The following is a 23,378-nucleotide window of genomic DNA, read 5'->3' on the forward strand; positions in this document are numbered from 1 at the left end:
CCCCCCCCCACCCTCTGTGTAAAATATGTCCTTCTGATATCTGTGTTAAACCTCCCCCCCCCTTCACCTTGAACCTATGACCCCTCGTGAACGTCACCACCGACCTGGGGAAAAGCTTCCCACCGTTCACCCTATCTATGCCTTTCATAATTTTATACACCTCTATTAAGCCTCCCCTCATCCTCCGTCTTTCCAGGGAGAACAACCCCAGTTTACCCAATCTCTCCTCATAACTAAGCCCCTCCATACCAGGCAACATCCTGGTAAACCTCTTCTGTACTCTCTCCAAAGCCTCCACGTCCTTCTCGTAGTGTGGCGACCAGAACTGGACGCAGTATTCCAAATGCGGCCGAACGAACGTTCTATACATCTGCAACATCAGACCCCAACTTTTATACTCTATGCCCCGTCCTATAAAGGCAAGCATGCCATATGCCTTCTTCACCACCTTCTCCACCTGTGACGTCACCTTCAAGGATCTGTGGCCTTGCACACCCAGGTCCCTCTGCGTATGTACACCCTTTATGGTTCTGCCATTTATCGTATAGCTCCTCCCTACATCATTTCTACCAAAATACATCACTTCGCATTCATCAGGATTGAACTCCATCTGCCATTTCTTTGCCCAAATTTCCAGCCTATCTATATCCTTCTGTAGCTTGTGACAATGCTCCTCACTAGCTGCAAGTTCTGCCAATTTTGTGTCGTCCACAAACTTACTGATCACCCCAGTTACATCTTCTTCCAGGTCGTTTATATAAATCACAAACAGCAGAGGTCCCCATACAGAGCCCTGCGGAACACCACTAGTCACAGGCCTCCAGCCAGAAAAAGACCCTTCCACTACCACCCTCTGTCTTCTGTGACCAAGCCAGTTCTCCACCCATCTAGCCACCTCCCCCTTTATCCCATGAGATCCAATCTTTTTCACCAGCCTACCATGAGGGACTTTGTCAAACGCTTTACCAAAGCGTTCATTCAAGGAAATCCAATTTCAGAAATATTCAATTCATAATGAGGACATGTGTTAAATAATGTATTGATATTAAATATTGAAAAGCGAAACAAATACACAGTACAATTAGTTGAGATTATTCAAAGGAAGATAAGAATGAAGCTTTAATGATGGAGCAGAAAGCATTGCTCCCATCGACATTTGCCAGACGAACGCTTTTTAATTTTGAAGTGCAAGATAAGTTGAGATATCAGGTTGAAAGTAACGGACGTGTTCATTTATTAAGTGACATGGGTCCTCAATCTAACCATGGGAACCTGCAGCAGCACACTGCAGTTGAACATTGTAGTCAGGCCAATTGGGGCACAATGCTATCATTTGTTTTTGTAGTGTACTGGTTATCAAGTTCGCCTAACACGCAAAACGTCGTTCGGAACCGGGCAGAAGCATTCATTAAGCTTTCTTGTTTAGGGTTAGGAAAATCTGTCAGTTTTCAGTTTGTTGTTGAAGATTATTCGAACTTCGATGTTACAGCCATATTATCTTTGCTCTGACCTCGGCCTCAAAAACTTGCTGTCAAATAAGAAATGCTGAATTTTTTGAAGCACTGAAAGGAAAAAAACGTTTCCATTTTGAAGACGTGCACAAATCAGCATCTCGTTCAGTCTACAACAGAATTTAATCGGTTTCCAGGTGCAAACTAACATGTCCAAAACTGTTGTGCGCTCCAAATAACAGGCACAAGTGATAATGTAACTGAACTGGAGGAAGTGACGCACATTTCCCAGAAGCATATTTTTAAAAGTGTTCTTCATGATAAAGAAATTGGGAAAAAAACACTCAGACAGGTGAGGAAATCGAGAATCAGTGCGGACCTGCTGGTCTTCTTGTAGATGAACGAGATTGAGGCGCCAGAATGTTTCACACACAGTGTAAAGAGGGATCAAGTGTAACAAACAGATCATTCTTAAATCTCTTGCCTTGAAAGATATTTCATTTTCCTTAAAAGATGATTGTAGTCAATCTCGAATAACGACCTTGGGATGTGTATTACCCAGGGACTCGATTGCTTTTGTCAATCATGTTTCCAATCATTGTTGTATATTTCAGAGACATTCAAATCAGAATGAGGACATTTGTGCTAAATAAATGTATTGATATTAAATGTTTAATAACGTCAAATGCTGGATAAAACTGTCTGAAGTTATTCGATGGAAGATGAGAATGATGCATTAATGATTGAGCAGAAATGATTGCTCTCTTAGACATTTGCCAGACGAACACTTTTTAATTTTGAAGTATAACGTAAGTTGAGATATCAGTTTGACAGTAACGGATGTGTTCTTGTACTAAGTAACATGGGCTCTCAATCTAACCATTAGAACCTGCAGCAACACAGTGCAGTTGAACATTGTAGTCAGGCCAATTTCGGGCGCTATGCTTTAACTTGTTTCTGTAGTGCAGTGGTTCTGGCTGATCCTCACACGTGAACCTCCCCACTTCCAAACCGGGCAGAAACATTCATGAAGCTTCATCATGAAGGGTGAGTGAAATCTGCATGATTTCAGTTTGTTGCTGAACATCATCCGAATCTCGATATTCCAGCCATTTTATCTTTGCTCTGACCTCGGCCTCAAATGTTTTCTGTAAAATAAGATATGCTGATCTTTTTTTTGACTCACTGACAGGAAAGAAACGTTTCTATTTGACATTGTTCACGTATTAGCAACTCGTTCAGTCTACAACAGAATTTAATGGCTTTATAGGTGCAGTCTAACATAGGTAATCAGCGTCTGAAACATGTCTAACAGTATTTGGGCTCAAAACGACAGACACAATTGATACTGTAACTGAACTAGAGGAACATGGCGCACATTTCCCAGCAGAATCTATTTTTTTCAATAGTTCTTCATTGCATAGAAATAGGGAAAACCATTCACACAGATGAGGAAATCGACACTCACTGCAGATCTATTGGACTTTCTTACAGATGGCCGGAATTTATGCGCTCGAATGTTTCGTATCCATAACAGAAAAGGCTCAAGTATAACTAACAGATAATTCTTCAATCTCTTCCACTTTAAGACTAATTGACTTTGTTTAAAAGCTGACTATGGTCAATCTCAAAGAAGCATCACGTGATCTGTATTACTCGGTGACTGTACTCCTTTTGTTGGGCAGTTGTGTTTGCAGTTGAGTGACATTAAATTTCAGAGATATTCAGTTCACAATGAGGACATGTGTGTTAAATCATGTATTGATACAGTCCCCGGGCTACGAACGCCAGACTTACGAACGCCCGTCCTTACGTACCGACCTCCGTAAAGCCTATTATTTTAAAACATCGAGTTACATACAATGGTTCGTACTCACGAACGGGCGGACTACATTGCGCGACGCTCAAAACACTGCGCCATTTCAGCGGTTCGTCGGCCCGAGGGAGAACAACGGCATGCCGTCGTCGCCATTTTAAGAAGAATCGCGCAAACACTGTTGTGTGCGTTGTGTTTTGACTTAAATTTTCCGTGTGTTTACCCTCGTGATCATGGCTCCAAAGCGTAAATCTGATGCAAGTGATAGTGATGCATCGAAGAAAAGGAAAACGATCACGATTGAAACGAAAGTGGAAATAATAAAGCGATCGGAGAGAGGTGAAACACCAACAAATATTGGAAAAGCGTTAGGCTACAGTCGGTCAACGATCGGGACAATTATAAAGGGCAAGGGGAGAGTAATGGAGAATGTAAAAGTCTCTGTCCTGATGAAAGCGACAATTATCACTCAGCAACGCAGTGGTTTAATTATCGAAATGGAAAGGCTATTGGTAAATTGGTTAGAGGATCAAAATCAGCCGAATATTCCTATTAGCCTTGGCTTAGTGCAAGTAAAGGCGTGAAGCCTTTTCAGTGATTTAAAAGCTGCATATGCAAGTGAAGATGCTTGTGATGAAGAATTTGTTACAAGTAGGGGTTGGTTCAAGCGTTTCAGGGGGAGGGTAAACTTACACAATGTTAAAGCGCAAGGTGAAGCAACGAGTGCCGATGTAAGTGCTGCGAGAGAGTTTCCCGAAATGTTGGAAAAAATATTGAGGAGGGAGGTTATGTGCCTGAGGAAGAAGGCCAGGACCTAGCAACCCAGAACCCAAGAAGTTTTTGACGAATGAGTTAGCTGAAGCCTTTCGTCTCATTGAAGCAGGGATGGCAAAGTTAGAGGAGCAAGATCCTAATGCGGAGAGGTTCACCAAAGTTTACCGGATAGTTACCGACGGCCTCAGCTGCTACAAGGCCATTTATAATAAGAAAAAGAAAAGCTCTGTTCAAGCCTCCCTTGATTTTTACTTGAAGAAATTAGTTTAATGTTTTTTATACCCACACACACACACATATATATATGAATATAAAAATAATCCAAGTTTTGTGTCATTTCCATTTATTATTACTGTATTATTATATTTAAGATGTTTTAGGTAAAATATATACTATATACTAAGACAATCATTTGACTAATTGACGCTAGATCTGAACCGTAAGTAACTGTTCCGAATTACATACAAATTCGACTTACAGACAGACTTAAAAACGGAACTCGTCCGTAACCCGGGGACTGCCTGTATTAAATATTGAATAACGAAACAAATACTGAGAACAATTGGTTGAGATTTTGCGAAGGAAGATGACAATGATGCGTTAATGAATGAGGCGATATCATTTCTCCCTTAGGTATTTGCCGGACGAACGCTTTTAAATTTTGAAGTTCAAGATAAATTGAACTTTATGTAAGTAACGGATGTGTACTTGGATTAAGTAACATGGGCTCTCAATCTCACCATTCGAACCTGCAGCAACACAGTGGAGTTGAACACTGTAGGCAAATTGGGAACTCAAGTTTATGACTTGGTTCTGTAGTGTAGTAGTTATCACGTTTGCCTACCATGTGTAAAGTGCGCTGTTCGAAACTGGGCAGATACGTTTATTAAACTTTCTCATGTAGAGTGGGGAAATCTGTATGATTTCACTTGGTTGCAGAACATGAAACGAATCTCGATGTTATAGCGATACTATCTTTGCTCTGACCTCGACCTCAAATGCTTTCTGTAAAACAAGAAATGCAGAATGTTTTTGACGCACTGACAAGAAAGAAACGTTTCTATTACGACAATGTGCATAAATTAGCATCTCCTTTAGTACACAACAGAATTGAATAGGTTGAAATATGGAGACTAACATAGTTAATCACCAGCTGAAACTTGCCTAATAGTTTCTGTGCGCAGAAAGACAGACACAGGTGACACTGTAACTGAACTAGAAGAAATGGCACCCATTTCCCAGAAACATATTTTTAGAGATGATTGTTGTCAATCTCAAATAAGCCCCATGTCATGTGGATTACCCAGTGTCTCAATTGCTTTTGTTGGTCAGTCATGTTTGCAATTCAATGTTCTATACTTCATCGATATTCAATGCAGAATGAGGACATCTGTGTTAAATAAATGTATTGACACTAAATGTTGAATAATGAACAAATACTGGACATAACTGGTTGAAATTATTAGACCAAAGATGAGAATGAAGCATTAATGACTGAGCAGAAATCATTGCTCCCTTAGACATTTGCCGGACGAAATCTTTTAATTATGTATTACAAGGTAAGTTGAGATATCAGGTTGAAAGTCACGGAACTGTTCTTGTCTTTCGTGACATGGGCTCTCAAGCTAACCATTAGAACTGGCAGCAACGCAGTGTAGTTGAACATTGCAGTCAGGTCAATTGGCAGCGCAACACTATCACGTGTTTCTTCAGTTTTTTGGTTGTCACATACACTAAACACACGATAAGTCTACGGTTTGAAACCGGGCAGAAACTTTCATCAAGCTTTCTCATGTAGGTGAGGGTAATCTGTATGATTTCAGCTTTTTGCCGAACATTATCCGAATCTCGATGACATTGTATCTTTGCTCTGACCTCGGCCTCAAAAGCTTTCTGTAAAATAAGGAATACAGATTTGTTTTTGATGCACTTACAGGAAGGAATAGTTTCCATTTTGCCAACGTGCATACATTAGCATCTCGTTCCAGTGTACAACAGAATTTAATGGATTGAAAGGTGCAGACTGACATCGTTAATCAGCATCTGAAACATTCCTAATAGTATTGTGTGCGCAAAAAGATAGACACAAGTGACACTGTAATTGAACGAGAGGAAATGGCGCACGTTTTCCAGAATAATCTTTTTAAAAATCGTTCCTCATAACAAATTAACAGGAAAAACCACTCAGGCAGATGAGGAAATCGAGAATCAGTGCGGACCTGCTGGTCTTCCTATAGATGAACGAGATTTAGGCGCCAGAATGTTTCACACATAGAATAAAGAGGGATCAAGTATAACTAACAGATCACATGGAACATAGAACGCAGAACATAGAACAGTACAGCACAGAACAGGCCCTTCGGCCCACGATGTTGTGCCGAGCTTTATCTGAAACCAAGATCAAGCTATCCCACTCCCTATCATCCTGGTGTGCTCCATGTGCCTATCCAATAACCGCTGAAATGTTCCTAAAGTGTCTGACTCCACTATCACTGCAGGCAGTCCATTCCACACCCCAACCACTCTCTGCGTAAAGAACCTACCTCTGATATCCTTCCTATATCTCCCACCACGAACCCTATAGTTATGCCCCCTTGTAATAGCTCCATCCACCCGAGGAAATAGTCTTTGAACGTTCACTCTATCTCTCCCCTTCATCATTTTATAAAGCTCTATTAAGTCTCCCCTCAGCCTCCTCCGCTCCAGAGAGAACAGCCCTTAAATCATTCTTAAATCGCTTCCCTTGAAAGATATTTGATTTCGTTTAAAAGATGATTGTGGTCAATCTCAAATAAGCACCTTGTAATGTCTATTACCCGGTGACTCGATATTTTTTGTTGCTCAGTCATGTTTGCAATTCAATTTTGGATATTTCAGAGATATTCAATTCAGAATGAGGATATCTGTGTTAAATAAATGTATTGCTATTAAATGTTGAATAACGAACAAATACTGGATATAACTGTTTGAAATTATTCGACCTAAGATGAGAAAAATGCATTAATGATTGAAGAGAAATCATTTCTCTCTTACACATTTGTCAAACGAACTCTTTCTAATTATGAAGTACAAGATAAGTTTAGGTATGCGGCTGAAAGTGACGGATGTGTTCCTGTCTTTCGTGACAAGGGCTCTCAAATCTAACCATTGAAACTGGCAGCAAGACAGAGGCGATGAACATTGTAGTTAGGCCAATTGGGGACTCAATGCTGTCAATTGTTTCTGTTGTATGGTGGTTATCACGTTCACGTAACAGGCGAAACGCCGCTGTGTTCAAAACCAGGCAGAAATATTAATTACATTTTCTCATGTAGGTTGAGAGAAATCTGTTTGATTCCAGCTTGTGGCTGATCATTATCCGAATCTCAACGTTGCAGCCATTTCATCTTTGCTCTGTCCTCGGCCTCAAATGCTTTCTGCAAAATCAGAAACGTTGGCGGCTTTTTTACCCGCTGACAGGAAGGAAGAGTTTCTATTCTGACAACGTGCACACATTGGCATCTCGTTCAGTCTACAATAGAATTTAATGGGGTTATAAGTACAGACTAACTTAGCTAATCACCATCTGAAACATCTCTAATAGTAGTGCGTGCTCATGAAGGCAGAGACAAGTGATACGCTAACTGAAGTAGAGGAAATGGTACACATTTACCAAAATAATATTTTTAAAAATAGTTCTTCATATCAGATCAATAGGGAAAACCACTGAGACATCCGAGGAAAGCGAGACTCAGTGCTAATCTACTGGACTTTGGTTTTGGTTTGATTTGGTTTGATTTGTTATTGTTACATGTCCTAACATACAGTGAAAAGTATTCTTTCTTGCGTGCTATGCAGACAAAACATAACATTCATAGAAAAGGAAACGAGTGTAGAATGTAGCGTTAGAGTCATAGCTAGTGTGTGGAGAAAGATCAACTTAATGCAAGGTAAGTCCATTCAAAAGTCTCACAGCAGCAGGGAAGAAGCTGTTCTTGAGTCAGTTGGTACGTGACCTCTGATTTTTGTATATTTTTTCCGATGGAAGAATGTCCGGGGTGCGTGGGGTCCTAAATTATGCTGGTTGCTTTGCCGAGGCAGCGGGAAGTTTAGAGAGAATCAATGAACGGGAGGCTGGTTTGCTTGATTGATTGGGCTACATTCACAACCTTTTGTAGTTCCTTGTGGTCTTGGGCAGAGTAGGAACCATAGAAAACTGTGATGCAACGTAAGAATGCTTTCTATGGTGCATCTGTAAAAGCTGGTCAGAGTCGTAGCTGACATGTCAAATTTCCTTAGTCTTCTGAGAAAGTGGAGGTGTCCGTGGGTTTTCTCAACTGTAGAGTCGGCATGGGGGGACCAGGACAGGTTGTTGGTGATCTGGACAGCTATAAACTTGAAGCTCTCCACACTTTCTACTTCGTCCCCGTTGATGTAGACAGGTGCATGTTCTCCTTTACGTTTCCTGAAGTCGATGACAATCTCCTTCGTTTTGTTGACATTGAGGGAGAAATTATTGTTGCCACACCAGTGCACCAGACTCTCTATCTCATTCCTGAACTCTGTCTCGTCATTGTTTGAAATTGTTTGAAAATGGTGTCGTCAGCAAACTCGAAAATCGAATTGGAGGGGAATTTAGCCTCACAATCATAGGTGTGTAAGGAGTATAGTCGGGGGCTGAGAACAAAGCCTTGTACGGCATCGGTGTTGATGATGATCGTGGAGGAGGTGTTGTTGCCTATCCTTACTGATTGTGGTCTTTGAGATAGGACGTTCAGGATCCAGTCGCACTGGGAGGTGCCGAGGCCCAGGCCACGGTGTTTGGAGATGATTTTGGTGAGAATAATATTGTTGGAGGCTGAGCTGTAATCAATAAATACGAGTCTGACATAGGTGTCCTTGTTATCTAGGTGTTCCAGGGTTGAGTGCAGGGATAGGGAAATGGCATCTGATGTGGACCTGTTGTGGCGGTAGGCAAACTTTAGGGGGTCCAGGTAGTCCGGCAGGCTGGAATTGATTCGTGCCATGACTAACTTTTTGAACCACTTCATAATGATGGATGTCAGAGCCACCGACCGATAGTCAATAAGGCACGCTGCTTGGTTTTCCGTCGGTACTGAGATGATGGTCGTCTTCTTGAAGCAAATGGGAACTTCAGATTGTTGTAATTAGCACTGAATCTCGAATTCCTGCTCTGTCTGAGTCGTTTTTCCTATTTCTTTGTTATGAAGAACGATTTTTAAAAAGATTCTTCTGGGAAATAGAACATAGAACAGTACAGCACAAAACAGGCCCTTCGGCCCACGATGTTGTGCCGAGCTTTATCTGAAACCAAGATCAAGCCATCCCACTCCCTATCATCCTGGTGTGCTCCCTGTGCCTATCCAATAACCGCTTAAATGTTCCTAAGGTGTCTGACTCCACTATCACTGCAGGCAATCCATTCCACACCCCAACCACTCTCTGCGTAAAGAACCTACCTCTGATATCCTTCCTATATCTCCCACCACGAACCCTATAGTTATGCCCCCTTGTAATAGCTCCGTCCACCCGAGGAAATAGTCTTTGAACGTTCACTCTATCTATCCCCTTCATCATTTTATAAACCTCTATTAAGTCTCCCCTCAGCCTCCTCCGCTCCAGAGAGAACAGCCCTAGCTCCCTCAACCTTTCCTCATAAGACCTACCCTCCAAACCAGGCAGCATCCTGGTAAATCTCCTCTGCACTCTTTCCAGCGCTTTCACATCCTTCTTATAGTGAGGTGACCAGAACTGTACACAATATTCCAAATGTGGTCTCACCAAGGTCCTGTACAGTTGCAGCATAACCCCACGGCTCTTAAACTCCAACCCCCTGTTAATAAAAGCTAACACACTATAGGCCTTCTTCACAGATCTATCCACTTGAGTGGCAACCTTTAGAGATCTGTGGATATGGACCCCAAGATCTCTCTGTTCCTCCACAGTCTTCAGAACCCTACCTTTGACCCTGTAATCGACATTTAAATTAGTCCTACCAAAATGAATCACCTCACATTTATCAGGGTTAAACTCCATTTGCCATTTTTCAGCCCAGCTTTGCAACCTATCTTTGGATCATCTGAAATGTACGTCATTTCCTCTAGTTCACTTACAGTATCACTTGTGTCTGTCTTTCTGTGCACACACTACTATTACAGATGCTTCAGATGTTGATTAACTATGTTAGTCTCCACCTATAACCACATTAGATTCTGCTGTGGTTATAGGTGGAGAGGTGCTAATACGTGCACGTTGTCAAAAAATAAACGCTTCCTTCCTGTCGGAGGGTCAAAAAGAAACCAGTATTTCTGATTTTGCAGAAAGCACTTGAGGCCGAGCACAGAGCAAAGATAAAATGGCTGCAACATTGAGATTCAGGTAATGTTTCGCAACGAACTGAAATCATAAAGATTTTCCTCACCCTACATGAGAAAGTTTAATGAATGTTTCTACCCGTTTATGAACCGCAAACCTTTCGCGTGTAAGGCGAACCTAACAACCACTAAACTATAGAAACAAGTGGCAGCGCTGCATTCCCAATTCGCCTGACTACAATGTTCAACTCCACTGTGTTGCTGCAGGTTCCAATGATTAGATTGAAAGCCCATGTCACGAAAGACAAGAACATATCCGTGAATTTCAAGTGATAGCATTGGAGCCCCAATGGGCCTGACGACAATGTTTAACTCCATTGTGTTCCTGCAGGTTCCAATGGTTAGGTTGAGAGCCCACGTCACTTTGTACAAGAGCACGTCCGTCACTTTCAACCTCCATTCCCCCTTCCAAAGTGCATAACCTCGCACTTGGCCCCATTGTATTTCATCTGCCACTCCATTGCCCACTCTCCTCACCTGTCAAAGTTCTTCTGCAGCCCCCCTGCTTCCTCAATACTACCTGCCTCTCTTCATACCTTTGGATCATCTGCAAACTTAGCAACAGCTCCGTCTTCCAAATCGTTAATATATATTGTGAAAATTTATGGTCCCAGCACTGACCCTGAGGCACGCCACTAGTCACCGGCTGCCATCTTGAAAACGACCCCATTATCCCCACTCTGTGCCTTCTGCCAGTCAACCAATTTTGCTTTAAAACGTGTTCAGAGCGCCACCAACTTGCTTGGATACAACCTTCAACTCCACTATGTTGCTGCAGGTTCTCATGTTCAGATTGAGACCCCATATCACTTAATACAAGAACACATCCGTTACTATCAACCCGATATCTCAACTTATCTTGCGCTTCAAAATTAAAAGACAATCGTCCGACAAATGCTTAAGCGAGCAATGACTTCTGCTCAATCATTAATGCATCATTCTCATCTTCCGTCGAATAATTTCAACTAGTTATATCCAGCATTTGTCGTTATTCAACATTTAATGTCAATAAGGATATTTAACACATATCCTCATTATGAATTGAATATCTCTGAAATATACAACATTGTATTGCAAACATGACTGAGCAACAAAAGAAATAGTGTCACTTGGGAATGCACATGCTTACTTGAAATTGAACACAATCATATTTTAAACAATTCAAATATTCTTCAAGGAGAGTGATTTAAGAATGATCTGTTAGTTATACGTGATCCCGCTTTATTCTGTGTGGGAAACCTTCTGCCGCCCAAATCTCGTTCATGTACAGGAAGTCCAGCAGGTCTGCACTGATTCCCAATTTCCTCATCTGTTTGAGTAGTTGTTCCTATTTATTTATGGAGTCATAGAGTCATAGAGGTTTATACCAAGGAAACAAGCCCTTCGGGCCAACTTGTCCATGCCGCCCATTTTTTGCAACACTTAAGCCAGTCCGAATTGCTCGCGTTTGGCCCATATCTCGCTATACCCATCTTACCAATGTAAATGTCGAAATGCTTTTAAAAGAAAATATTGTACCCGCCTCTACTACTACCACTGGCAGCTTGTTCCAGACACTCACCACTCTTTGTGTGAAAAAATGCCCCTCTGGGCCCTTCTGTATCTCCCCCCTCTCAGCTTAAACCTATGCCCTCTAGTTTTAGAATACTCAAACTTTTGGAAAAGATATTGACTAGCTAGCTGATCTATGCCCCTCATGATCTTTTATACCTCACTAAGATCACCCCTGAGACTCCTACGCCCCAGAGAAAAAGTCCCAGTTTATCCGGTTTCTCCTTATAACTCAAACCATCAAGTCCCACTAGCATCCTGGTGAAGCTTTTCTGCACTCTTTCTAGTTTAATAATGTCACTTCCCAAGTAGGGTGACGGCAACTGAACGCAATATTCCAAGTGTGGCCTTACCAATGTCTTGTACAACTTCAACAAGACGTCCCAACCTCTACATTCAATGTTCTGACCAATGAAACCAAGCTTGCCCAATGCCTCCTTCACCACTCTGTCCACCTATGACTCCACTTTCAAGGAGCTATGAACCTGTACCCCGAGATCTCATTGTTCTATAACTCTCCCCAACGCCCTACCATGAACTGAGTAATTCTTGCCTGGTTCGATCGACCAAAATGCATCACCTCGCATTTATCTAAATTAAACTCCATCTGCCATTCGTCAGCCTTCTGGCCGAATTGATCAAGATCCCGTGCAATTCTTGATAACCTTCTTCACTGTCCAGTATGCCACCAATCATGGTGTCATCTTCAAACTTACTAACCATGCATCCTATATTCTCATCCAAATCATCAATATAAATGACAAATAACAGTGGACCCCACACCGATTCCTGAGACACACCGCTGGTCACAGGCCTCCAGTTTGGAAAACAATCCTCTACAACCACCCTCTGTCTTTTGCCATCGAGCCAATTTTGTATCTCACCCTGGCTCCCGTGTGATTTAACCTTATGCAACAACTTATCATGTGGTACCTTGCCAAAGGCCTTCCTAAAGCCCATGTAGACAACATCAACAGCATTGCCCTCATTTATATTCTTTGTTACCCGTTCAAAACACTGAATTAAATTTATGTGACATTATTTTCTACTCACAAAGCCATCTTGACTGCCCCTAATCAGTCCTTGTGTCTCTAAATGCCTGTAGATCCTGTCTCTCAAAATAACTTCGAACACGTTACCTACAACAGATGTGACGCTCAGCGCCCTGTAGTTCCCAGGCTTTTCCCTGCAGCCCTTCTTAAACAAAGGCACAACATTTCCCACCCTCCAAGCTTCAGGCACGTCATCTGTGACTATCGATGATTCAAATATCTCTGCTAGGGGGCTCGCAATTTCCTCCTCAGCCTGCCATAATGTCCTGGGATGCACTTCATCAGATCCGGGGATTTATCTACCTTGATGCGGTTTAAGACTTCCAGCACCTTCTGCTCTGTTATATGTACACTCCTCAAAAAATCACGATTTATTTCCTCAAATTCCTTAACGTCCATGCTTTTTTCAACTGTGAATACTGTTGAGAAATATTCATTTCGGACCTCAATCATCTCTTGTGGATCCGCACATCGATGACCTTGTTGAGCTTTAAGAGGTCCTACTCTCTCCCGAGTTACTCTTTTGCCCTTTATGCATTTGCAAAACAATCCCTTTTTTGCTCTCCTGATTTCTCTCTGAATTCTACTCCTATACCCACTTCAAGGGATCCACTTGGATCCCAGCTGCCTATGCATCTCATGTGCCTCCTCCTCCTTCTTCTTCTTGACCAGGGCCTCAGTATCCCGCGTCATTCAGGGTTCCCTACTTCTACCATCCTGCCATTCGCTCTGAGAGGAATGTGCTTACCCTGAAATTTTGAAAGCCTCCACTTACCAGACGTCCATTTGCCTTCCTAAAGACTCCACCAATTAAATGTTGAAAGTTGCTGCCTGATACCATCAAAATTGGCCTTGCCCCAATTTAAACTTTTAACTTTTAGGCCAGACTAATCATTCTCCATAACTATGTTAAAACTAATGGATTTATTGTCACTGGTCCCAAAGTGATCCCTCACGAACACTTCTGTCACCTGCCCTCCCTTAATTCCCAAGACGAGTTCAAGTTTTAACCCCCTCTCTAGCCGGGCCATCCACACCCTGAATGAGAATTTCCCCCTGAATTCACTCAACAAATTTATCTCCATCCAAGCCTCTAATACTATCATTAAGAACAATTTTTAAAAGATCTTCTGGGAAATGTGCGCCATTTCCTCTAGTTCAGTTCCCGTATCAATTGTGTCTGGCTTGATGAGCACGGAATACTCTTAGACATGTCTCAGATGGTGATTAAATATGTTCGTCTGCATCTATAAAGCCATTACATTCTGTTGTGGACTGAACGAATTGCGAACATGTTAACAAACGATAAAATCATTTCTTTCCTGCCATTACGTCGTAAAATGCAGCTTTTCTGATTTTCCTAAAACCATTTAAGTTGGTGTAACAACGAGATTCACAATGAACTTAAATCATACAGACTTCGCACACCGTTAATGAGAAAGGTCAACTATGCTTTTGTCCGTTGTCAGTCCGGGGAACATTCGCATGTGAGGCAACCGTGATAACCACTACACGACAGAAACAAGTGACAGCAGGCATGCAGCAAATTGGCCTGTCTGCAATGTACAACTGCGCTGTGTTGCTGCACGTTCCAATGGTCAAACTGAGAGACCATGACACTTCAATCAAGAAAACCGTTACTTTCAACCTGATTTCTCAACTTATCTTGAACTTCAAAATTTATAAGCGTTCGTCTGGCAAATGTCTAAGGGAGCAATGATTTCTGAATCACAGAAATCCTACAGTGCAGAAGAAGGCCATTTGGTCCATCGTGTTTGCACCGACGACAATCCCACCCAGACCCTATTCTCGTAATGCAATACATTAACCCAACTAATCCCCCTGACACTAAGGTCAAGTTAGCATGACCAATCAACCTAACCCGCACATCTTTGGACTGTGGGAGGAAACCGGAGCACCCGGAGGAAGCCCACGTAGACAGGGGGAGAATTTGCAAACTCCACATAGACAGTCACCCAAGGCCGGATTTGAACCCGGGTCGCTGGCGCCGTGAGGCTGCAATGCTGTGCCACCGTGCCGCCCTCAAGGATTAATGCATCATTCTCATCTTCCTCCGAATAATCTCAAACAATTATACTCAGTGTTTATTTCGCTATTCAATATTTAATATCAATACATTATTTAGCACATAGGTACTCATTATGGAATTGAATAGCTCTGAAATTGAATATCACTGAATTGCAAACATAACTGACGAACAAAAGGAATTGAGTGACCGGGTAATACAGAACCCATGGTGCTTATTTGAGATGGACCCTAGTCAGCTTTTAAACAAAGTCAACTATTTTTAAATGGAAGAGATTTAAGTATTATCTGTTAGTTATACTTGAGCCTTTTTGCTTTTGGGTGTGAAACATTCAACCACTTAAATTCTGGCCATCTACAGGAAAGACCAGGAGATCCACATTCAGTCTCGATTTCTTCATCTGTCTGAGTGGTTTTTCCTATTCCTTTATTATGAAGAACAATTTGTTAAGAATGCTTCTGGGAAATGTGCGCCATTTCCTCTAGTTCAGTAACAGTATCACTTATGTCTGTATTTTTGAGCACACAGCACTTTTTGACATATTTAGATGGTGATTAACGGTGTTAGTCTGCACCGAAAAACTCATTAAATTATTTTTTAGACTGAACGAAATGCTAACATGTGCGCGTTGTCAAAATAGAAACGTGTCTTTCCTGTCAGTCCGTCAAAATATTTTACAGAAAGCATTTTAGGCCCAGGTCAAGTAAAGATAATATGAATCCAGATTCGGATAATATTCAGCAACAAACTGAAATAATACAGACTTCCCTGACCCTACATGAAAAAATCTTAATGTATGCGTCTGCCCGGTTTTGGACCGGGCTCCTTTTCAAGCACGAAACTACAGAAACAAATGGCAGTATATCGCCCCCAATCGGCCTCACTACAATCCTCAACTCCACTGTGTGGCTGCAGGCTCTCATGGTTAGGTTGAGAGCCCATGCCGCTTAATACAATAACACATTCGTTACTTTCAACCTGATACCTCAACTTATCTTGTACTTCAAAATCGAAAAGCGTTTGTCCGGCAAATGTCTAAGGGAACTAAGTGAGTTTAAACTCAATTGTTTTAGTTCAGATTTCAGTCGATGTTGAGTGATATCTTGCCTCTTTAGAGATTGGTTCATTCTTGACAGAGCCAGCAGGAGACACCCAATCAGCTCACAGCTCATTTTTCCTCTATTTCATCCAATCAGCTCAGAGTTTCTTCGTTCTCCAATTCATGACGTCAGAGAGAGGAGCAGGAACTATTTGAATCTGTTCTCAGAACAATGAGCTGGACAGAAGAACATCAGAGAATAGGGAATAGGAGCTGGGGTGGACCATTTTCTCTTTCAGACGGGCCTGTTCCGCCATTCAGTAAAATGAATGTTGATCTCCCTCGCAGTAAGAAGTCTCACCACACCATGTTGAAGCCCGACAGCTTTATTTGCTAGCACGAACTTTCAGAGCGCTGATTCTTCATCAGGTGAGTCGAGAGTTGGGTTCACAAACAGGGCATAGAAAGACACAGACTCAATTGTAATATAATCTTTGGAATGCGAGTCTGAACAGGTAATCAAGTCTTTACAGACACAGACAATGCGAGTGGAGAGAAAGATGTTATGATAAAGAGGCATGAATTGTCTCAAGCCAGGACAGTTCGTAGGATTTTGCAAGCCCAGGCCAAATACTGGGGGTTACACGTAGCTTGACATGAACCCAAGATCCCGGTTGAGGCCATCCTCATGTGTGCGGAAATTAGCTATCATTTTCTGCTCGGAGATTCTGCGTTGTCGTGTGTCTTGAAGGCCGCCTTGGAGAGCGCTTACCCGAAGATCGGAGGCTGAATGCCCTTGAATGCTGACGTGTTCCGCGACAGGAAGGGAACATTCCTGTTTGGTGATTGTCGAGCGGTGTCTGTTCATCCGTTGTCCTAGTGTTGGCATGGTCTCGCTGATGTTCCATGCCTCGAGTCATCCTTTCCGGCAGCGTATGTGGTGTTTTTTTAACCTAGTGTTTTAACCTGGTGTTGTTAAAACTCTTACTGCGTATGTGGTAGACAGCGTTGTCCGATTCACATGAGTATGTACCGTCTAGCTGGTGGATAATGTTCTCAGGTGAGATGATGGCATCCGTGTCGTTGATCCAACACGTCTTGCAGTGGTAGCCGTGGCAGGGTTGTGTGGTGTCGTGGTCGCTGTTCTCCTGAAGGCTGGGTAGTTGCTGCGAGAATTGGGGTGTTTGAGGTTGTTCTGTTGTTTGAAGGCATGTTATGGCGGTGTGTGGATGGCCTTGGCGAGGTGTTAGTCTTCATCGATGACATGTTGAAGGTTCCAAAGAAGATGTCGTAGTTTCTCCACTCTGGGAAAATATTGGATGACGAAGGGTACTCTGTTGGCCGTGCCCCATGTTTGCCTTCTGAGGTTTTCACTGTGGCGCATCGGAACTGTCGATCAATGGATGAGTCGAGCATCCTATCCTGTTATGACGAGGACATCAGTCAAAAACGACACCGCATGCACTCCTGTATTCAACCTGAGCTGTTGGACTTCAGCTGCAAGGACAAAAACTGAAATTAATTTTGGCAGTGGTGGGATTGGAACCCATGGCTTCCGAAAAACGGGAGCCTAAATCCAGTGTCTTAAAGCGCCCGGCCACGCAATCCCACAGAAAGACATTGTAATCATCTCGTTTTCTTGTATTGATACTGAAATATCTTAGAATCCGTGGAGTTGGGATGGGACATGAGGAAATCTTTACCGAATCAGATGATCATGAACTGTTCAATAAACAAAAAACATCTCCAGTCAGAAACACAATGAGCTGCAGTGAAGGACCGGCACCATTTAAACTGTCCTGAACTCGTCTGCATCCCAGAAAGGACAACATGGCTTCCTGTTGAATTTGCTCAGGGTCTTCACGTCAGAAAGGACAGGACACAAGGCGAGACTGAGATGTCTGTTTTCTACCGGGAAATAACTGATACTTGTTTTCACAGATTGGGGGAGAGCAATAAATCTCCTTTTCCTGACCTGCAATCAAAACAGCAGTGAAAGTGTCAAGCTCTAACCACCCGACCAGCAGATTACAGCGTGTTTTACGATTTGCTTTGTCCACGATCCTTTTGTTGTTTAATTTTCACGCCAGACCTCACTCACCACAAATTTCTGCAGAATGGCCACTTCTGGTTCAACACCAGTGATGTGTTCAGCCAATGACGGCAAACATTCCATTACAGTTATCTCGTTCGCCTCCCACGGCCGGAAACAAGGCAGAAATATTTCCAAATCCTTTTCATTGCAAAGTGCGGGAAAGGTTCTATTCTTCGTATTTTTGCTAAATATTAAGTCGTCTGATGAGCTTTCCTTGCACTTTCTGATTGTAAAGCCAGGAGTCACTCCTTAAAAAAGAACAGAAGTAAGGTTCGTGATAGAGAACAAGACAGGATGGATAAGCTGACACAAGGAATGATGGATCAGGCAACATTGAGCTGGTGAAGGTGGAGACCGGGTGGTCAGCTGGTTCATAGTCATTGTTCTCACGACCACGGGTTCGAGGGCAGGTGATAAATGTGGAACAAAACAGAGTATTTTTTTCTGTAATGAGAAACCTGTCTAATAAGTGACGGACCAGAAGGAAGGCAATGCATAAACTAACGGTCGTCAACTGATTGGAAAAGTCACTGTCAGCTTCCCTGCTCGTCTCGTGGTTTGGATTCGACACTTTCATCACTGTGGCCTGGATTCAATCCCCAGCCAGAGAGTAACTCGTTTGTATTGCTGTGTGAACTGGCACCATGGAAACTAATTCCTCATTGAATGAAACAAGATCTAGCAGAGTCTGTGGGGAGAGAAACAGAGCTAATCTTCCAGCTGGATGATCTTTCATCAGAGCAGGAAAAGTCAGAAATGTAACAGATGGAAAACAGTTGCTTGGCTATGATTGAAAATATTGTGATAGACTTGAGGGGCTATATGTTATTTCCAAAATCCCCACTATATTCTAACCCGGTGCTAATACAACTCGGGGTAATCGTGAGCATGTGGTTTGCAATGGCAGTTAGGCCTAATGTTCTTAGACGCAGGATTTAGACTCCAGTATGTGAGAAGGTGTGGGTTTAAATCCCACCACTGCCAAAAAAGGCAGCTCCTTTATCTATTCAGTGAGTGGCATTTTGTTTGGAAGAAAAACGAGAGGGATGAATGTTGCAGGGTGACCTCCAAGGGCCAAATGTTCCTTTTTGTTGTTGTAACTATTCAATAGTTTTATATGAGTGACACTAACACATTAACATCGGCCAAGCGGCGAAGGCAGAGGATTTGAAATTGTTTTCTCACGAAGTTTTGAACCTCAGCCATGCGCTGCTCAGCATTCAATCCTTTAGGTGGCTGCAGAATTAATTATTCATTCAATGGGATCAAAACCTTCCATATATTCCCGTCTGCTTTTCCTGCTTCACGTCCGCGTTCCTTCATTTCTGTTTATCAGCTAGAATTCACCAAACCTCCAGCCAGAAATGGAACAAAACTGAACTCAATTGGTGACATGCTTGATTCATGGATGTTTGCGTCTCCTCAGGCCTCTATCACTCTCGGTGTCTTTGTGCGTTCCTCTGTGTGCATCAATGTGATTCGGTTCCCCGAGAGGGTAAACACATTTTTAGCATCACCAACTGCATTCATTTATTCATATACTCAATGGCAATTGGTACAGAGAATAACAACATGTTTGAAAGTTGCGAGAAAAATTGACTGATTCGGCTTTTTTTTTCAGTGGATATCGCTTATTGACTCAGTGTCCGTATGTTACACAGCAGAAGATGATTGAAATTTTCACTGATCAACATTTAAACAGGCAGTGGATTCACTCGGTGTGATGGTGGGTTCCAGTTCTATGCCTGCAATCATAGCATCCATTTCTATCAATTACTGTAAGCCCGATATTTCTAATCAGTTGGAATATATCTCGTTTTATTTGAAACGAATATTCATAGATCGAATTGTATGACAACTTACTGAATAACTGTAAGACTGGCAAAGTTTAGACAATATTTCCCTGTTGCTGAAGGACACAAAGCATCTCTATTTCGGGAATATAAGTAGAAACAGGAATAGAGGGACTCTTTTTGTCTCGGGGTGCTCTCATACCTCCACCCGTTCAGTTGGTAGCAAACTTTCCTGAACAATATTTTTACAGATATAATACAGCTGTTTGAATTCAGGGCTTTCAGTGCCTGGATCCATTTCAATTCCTCGTCTCGATGTTGTGCTAATTGTTATAATTGCTCCACATTTGTTGCAAGTCCTGCTGAGAAAGTCCAGGACATTCTGTTTTTAATCTAACATGAATCATAGGAGGAGGAGCAGACCACTCTGTCCATCGAGATTTTTCCACTATTCAATACCATCATGGCTAGCCTTGGGCTACAACTTAGTTTTTCCACGTGCTCCCAGCTCCCTGAATTCCCCAAGAGACCAGAAACCTGTTTCCCAACCTTAAATGTGCTCGATGATGCGGCATACATAACTGTCAGGTACAGAGAATGCCAAAGATTCTCAGCCCTTTGAGTGAAGTAATGTTTCCTTATCATAGCCCTAAATGATCAGCTCCTTATCTGTGCCGCACTGGGTTAGATTCCCGACCAGCAGAAAAGAATCTCACAGCTTCCATCCTATCAAACCTAGTCAGAGTTGTGTCGGTTTAATGAGATCGCCTCTTTTTGCTCTAAACTCCAGAGAATTTCAGCACGATTTACTCAGCCTCTCATCAGAGGACAACTCCCTCACCCCAGGGAGCAACCTGGTGAACCTTCTCTTTACTGTTTCCAATGTAAGCATATCATTTTTTAAATGTGACTATCGTATTTGCACAGAGTATTCAACATGTGGTCTCAACAAACACCTGTGCAACAGCAGCAACACCTCGTTACTCTTGGACTCCAGTCTGCCAGCAATAAAGACAAAAATGTAATTTCTCTTCCAATTATCTGCTGCACCTACATGCTGACTTTATGGATTCCTTGCACAAGGGCATCTATTCTGTTCTCAATATCATCACTTACAAATGCTGCAAATTCCTTGCAGTACGTGTAACATTATTAGTGGATTAAGGAACAGGATTGGGTTTGAGGTCGGAGATTTTTGATGAATGTGGACATTTCTGAGGTGGAGAGCAGGAAGTTCAAAGATACAACTTGAAAATGACATGATTTGACATGTGTGCTTTGTGTGTATCTGACATGTATGTTGTACGTGTCGTGTGATTCTTCTTCAGAGTTTATCGTTAGTGTTACATCACTGAATTTTCCAGTTCCCATGCAAGTTCATCCAGCTGGAAGATTTAGCTGTTGCTCCCTTCACAGACGCTGTGAGGCGTGTTTTCATTAAATGAAGAATTGAACAATAAGTTATTCACTACGTGACTGGGAATTGAAACCGCGTCACGGCGCCGATCCTGATCACTAGACCCTCAGTGACGCTGATGTGAGAAATTTGCAATGAGTTGATCATCTCTGTACCCATTGCTTCATTTCCAATAACTTTCAATAAAAATAAGTCACAATGAGGAATGACGCGAAGTGGACATGACAGGATTTGAACCTTAGTTAGAAAATCCTAATCCATCCCCTGGGCCGGGACTACAGTCTCAATGTTTGCAATCAAGCTATTTATAGACAACCGTTCAGCCTGCGTTCCCGTTTGTATTCTCTATCGGAGAAACTCCAATCCTTCCAGTTTTGACAAAGGGTGATCTGAACTCGGAACGTCAACTCTCTTTCCTCACTGATGCTGCCAGATCTGCTGAGATTTTCCAGCATTTCCCTTTTTGTTTCCAATTCCAGCATCTGCAGTAATTTGCACACTCCTTCCACGCACGCTCCTTTGCTTCAACAACTGTTTACAGTGGTATGTGTCTCCTCTTTCTTCCTGCCATAAACGACACAGCACAAACTCCTGACTTCAATCTGAACTGCTGGAATTCAGCTGCAGAGACCAAAACATAAACTCATTCTAGTAGCAGCTGGATTCGAACCCACAACTGCACAAAAACAGGAGGGGTTTAACCTGCTCCGCCACGCTACCATGTAATTATCCTGTTGTCTACTGATAACGTTACTGAAATTCATTAGCAGCGAAGGAGCTGAGAAAGGCCATCTGTTGGCTTGAGCCTGCTCCTGCACTAAATAAATTCATTCTCAACTGTGTAACAAACAGATATCACATCCAGTCAGAAACAGAATGAGCTGCAGTGAAGGTCCAGCAGCATTTAAACTGCCCTTAATCTTGTCTGGTTCCCAATATCCTGATTGGAGATGACGGCGTTGGACTGGGGTAAACACACTAAGAGTTTTAACAACACCTGGTTAAAGTCCAACAGGTTTATTTGGTAGCAAATGCCATTAGCTTTCCGAGCGCTGCTCCTTCGTCAGATGGAGTGGATATCCCAATATCCTGTCAGATATGACATGAAAACCTCCTGTTGAATTTGCTCAGTCTTCACTTCAGGACCAGAGGTAAGATTGTGTTTTATATGTTTCACCAGGCAATAACTGACATTTGTTTTTATGGTTTGGATGAGAACAACAAATCTTCATTTCCTGACCTGTAATCTAAACAGCAGTGAAAGTGTCAAACTCTAACCATCAGACCAGCCTGTTTTACAGTTTTTCCTTATCCACGCTGCTTTTGTTATTTTAATTTTCGTGCCATATGACATTCACCACAAGCAAGTCTCTACCGCAAAATGGCACCTTCTGTTTCCACCACAATGGTATATTCAGTCAATTGCAACAGACGTTCCACGCACAGTTGTTACTTTCGCTTCCAACGGTTCGAAACTCGACAGAAACTTTTCCAAATTTTTTCGTTGCAGAGTGAGGGAAAGGTTTAGTAATTCAGTGCGAACGCGGTGGTAAATTGGTGGGATTGGTTTACAAGGGTTTTGGTTTGAGAACCTGAGCATACAGTGCAGGGAATCCATCAACACAATACTCACACAGGAAAATCAAGACATTTTCAAAAGGTTACTACGCTTGCGGGCATTCACTTTATCCCTGGTCACCAGTTTAGAGGACGCCATGTTTGTTGGTTCAGACAGTTGGCTGTGTGTATATTGTTATTCATTCATGGGTTGTGGATGTGTACCCCACTCGCTATTTCTGTTATTCATTGTCTCTATATATCTTCTGTACATTCTCTCAGTCTCTCTGACTGTTTTTATTACGTTTACCTCTTTTGCTCTTTGCTCTCTCTATTCTCTCGCTCTCTGTGTGTAACCAAGGTTCAGTGGATTGATTTCTGCGTTTCTCCTGGGAAGAGAGATTCAGTGGGA

At 42.4% G+C, this 23,378-nt stretch overlaps 1 protein-coding gene and 1 gene segment (V, D, J or C); one reads left to right on the forward strand and one right to left on the reverse strand.

Annotated features, from left to right (window-relative positions):
• LOC144481043 (uncharacterized) overlaps positions 1-23,378 on the reverse strand; it is a 420,433-nt gene that overhangs the window by 109,466 nt on the left and 287,589 nt on the right. The gene's annotated exons all lie outside the window — the stretch shown is intronic.
• LOC144480677 (Ig heavy chain C region, membrane-bound form-like) overlaps positions 3,964-23,378 on the forward strand; it is a 46,695-nt gene continuing 27,280 nt past the window's right edge. Inside the window, 1 exon segment of the C gene segment in view lies at positions 3,964-3,998. Within this exon segment, the coding sequence occupies positions 3,964-3,998 (35 nt within the window).

Source organism: Mustelus asterias, chromosome 30 (genome assembly GCF_964213995.1).
Source record: "Mustelus asterias chromosome 30, sMusAst1.hap1.1, whole genome shotgun sequence".
Taxonomy (NCBI): Eukaryota; Metazoa; Chordata; class Chondrichthyes; order Carcharhiniformes; family Triakidae; genus Mustelus; species Mustelus asterias.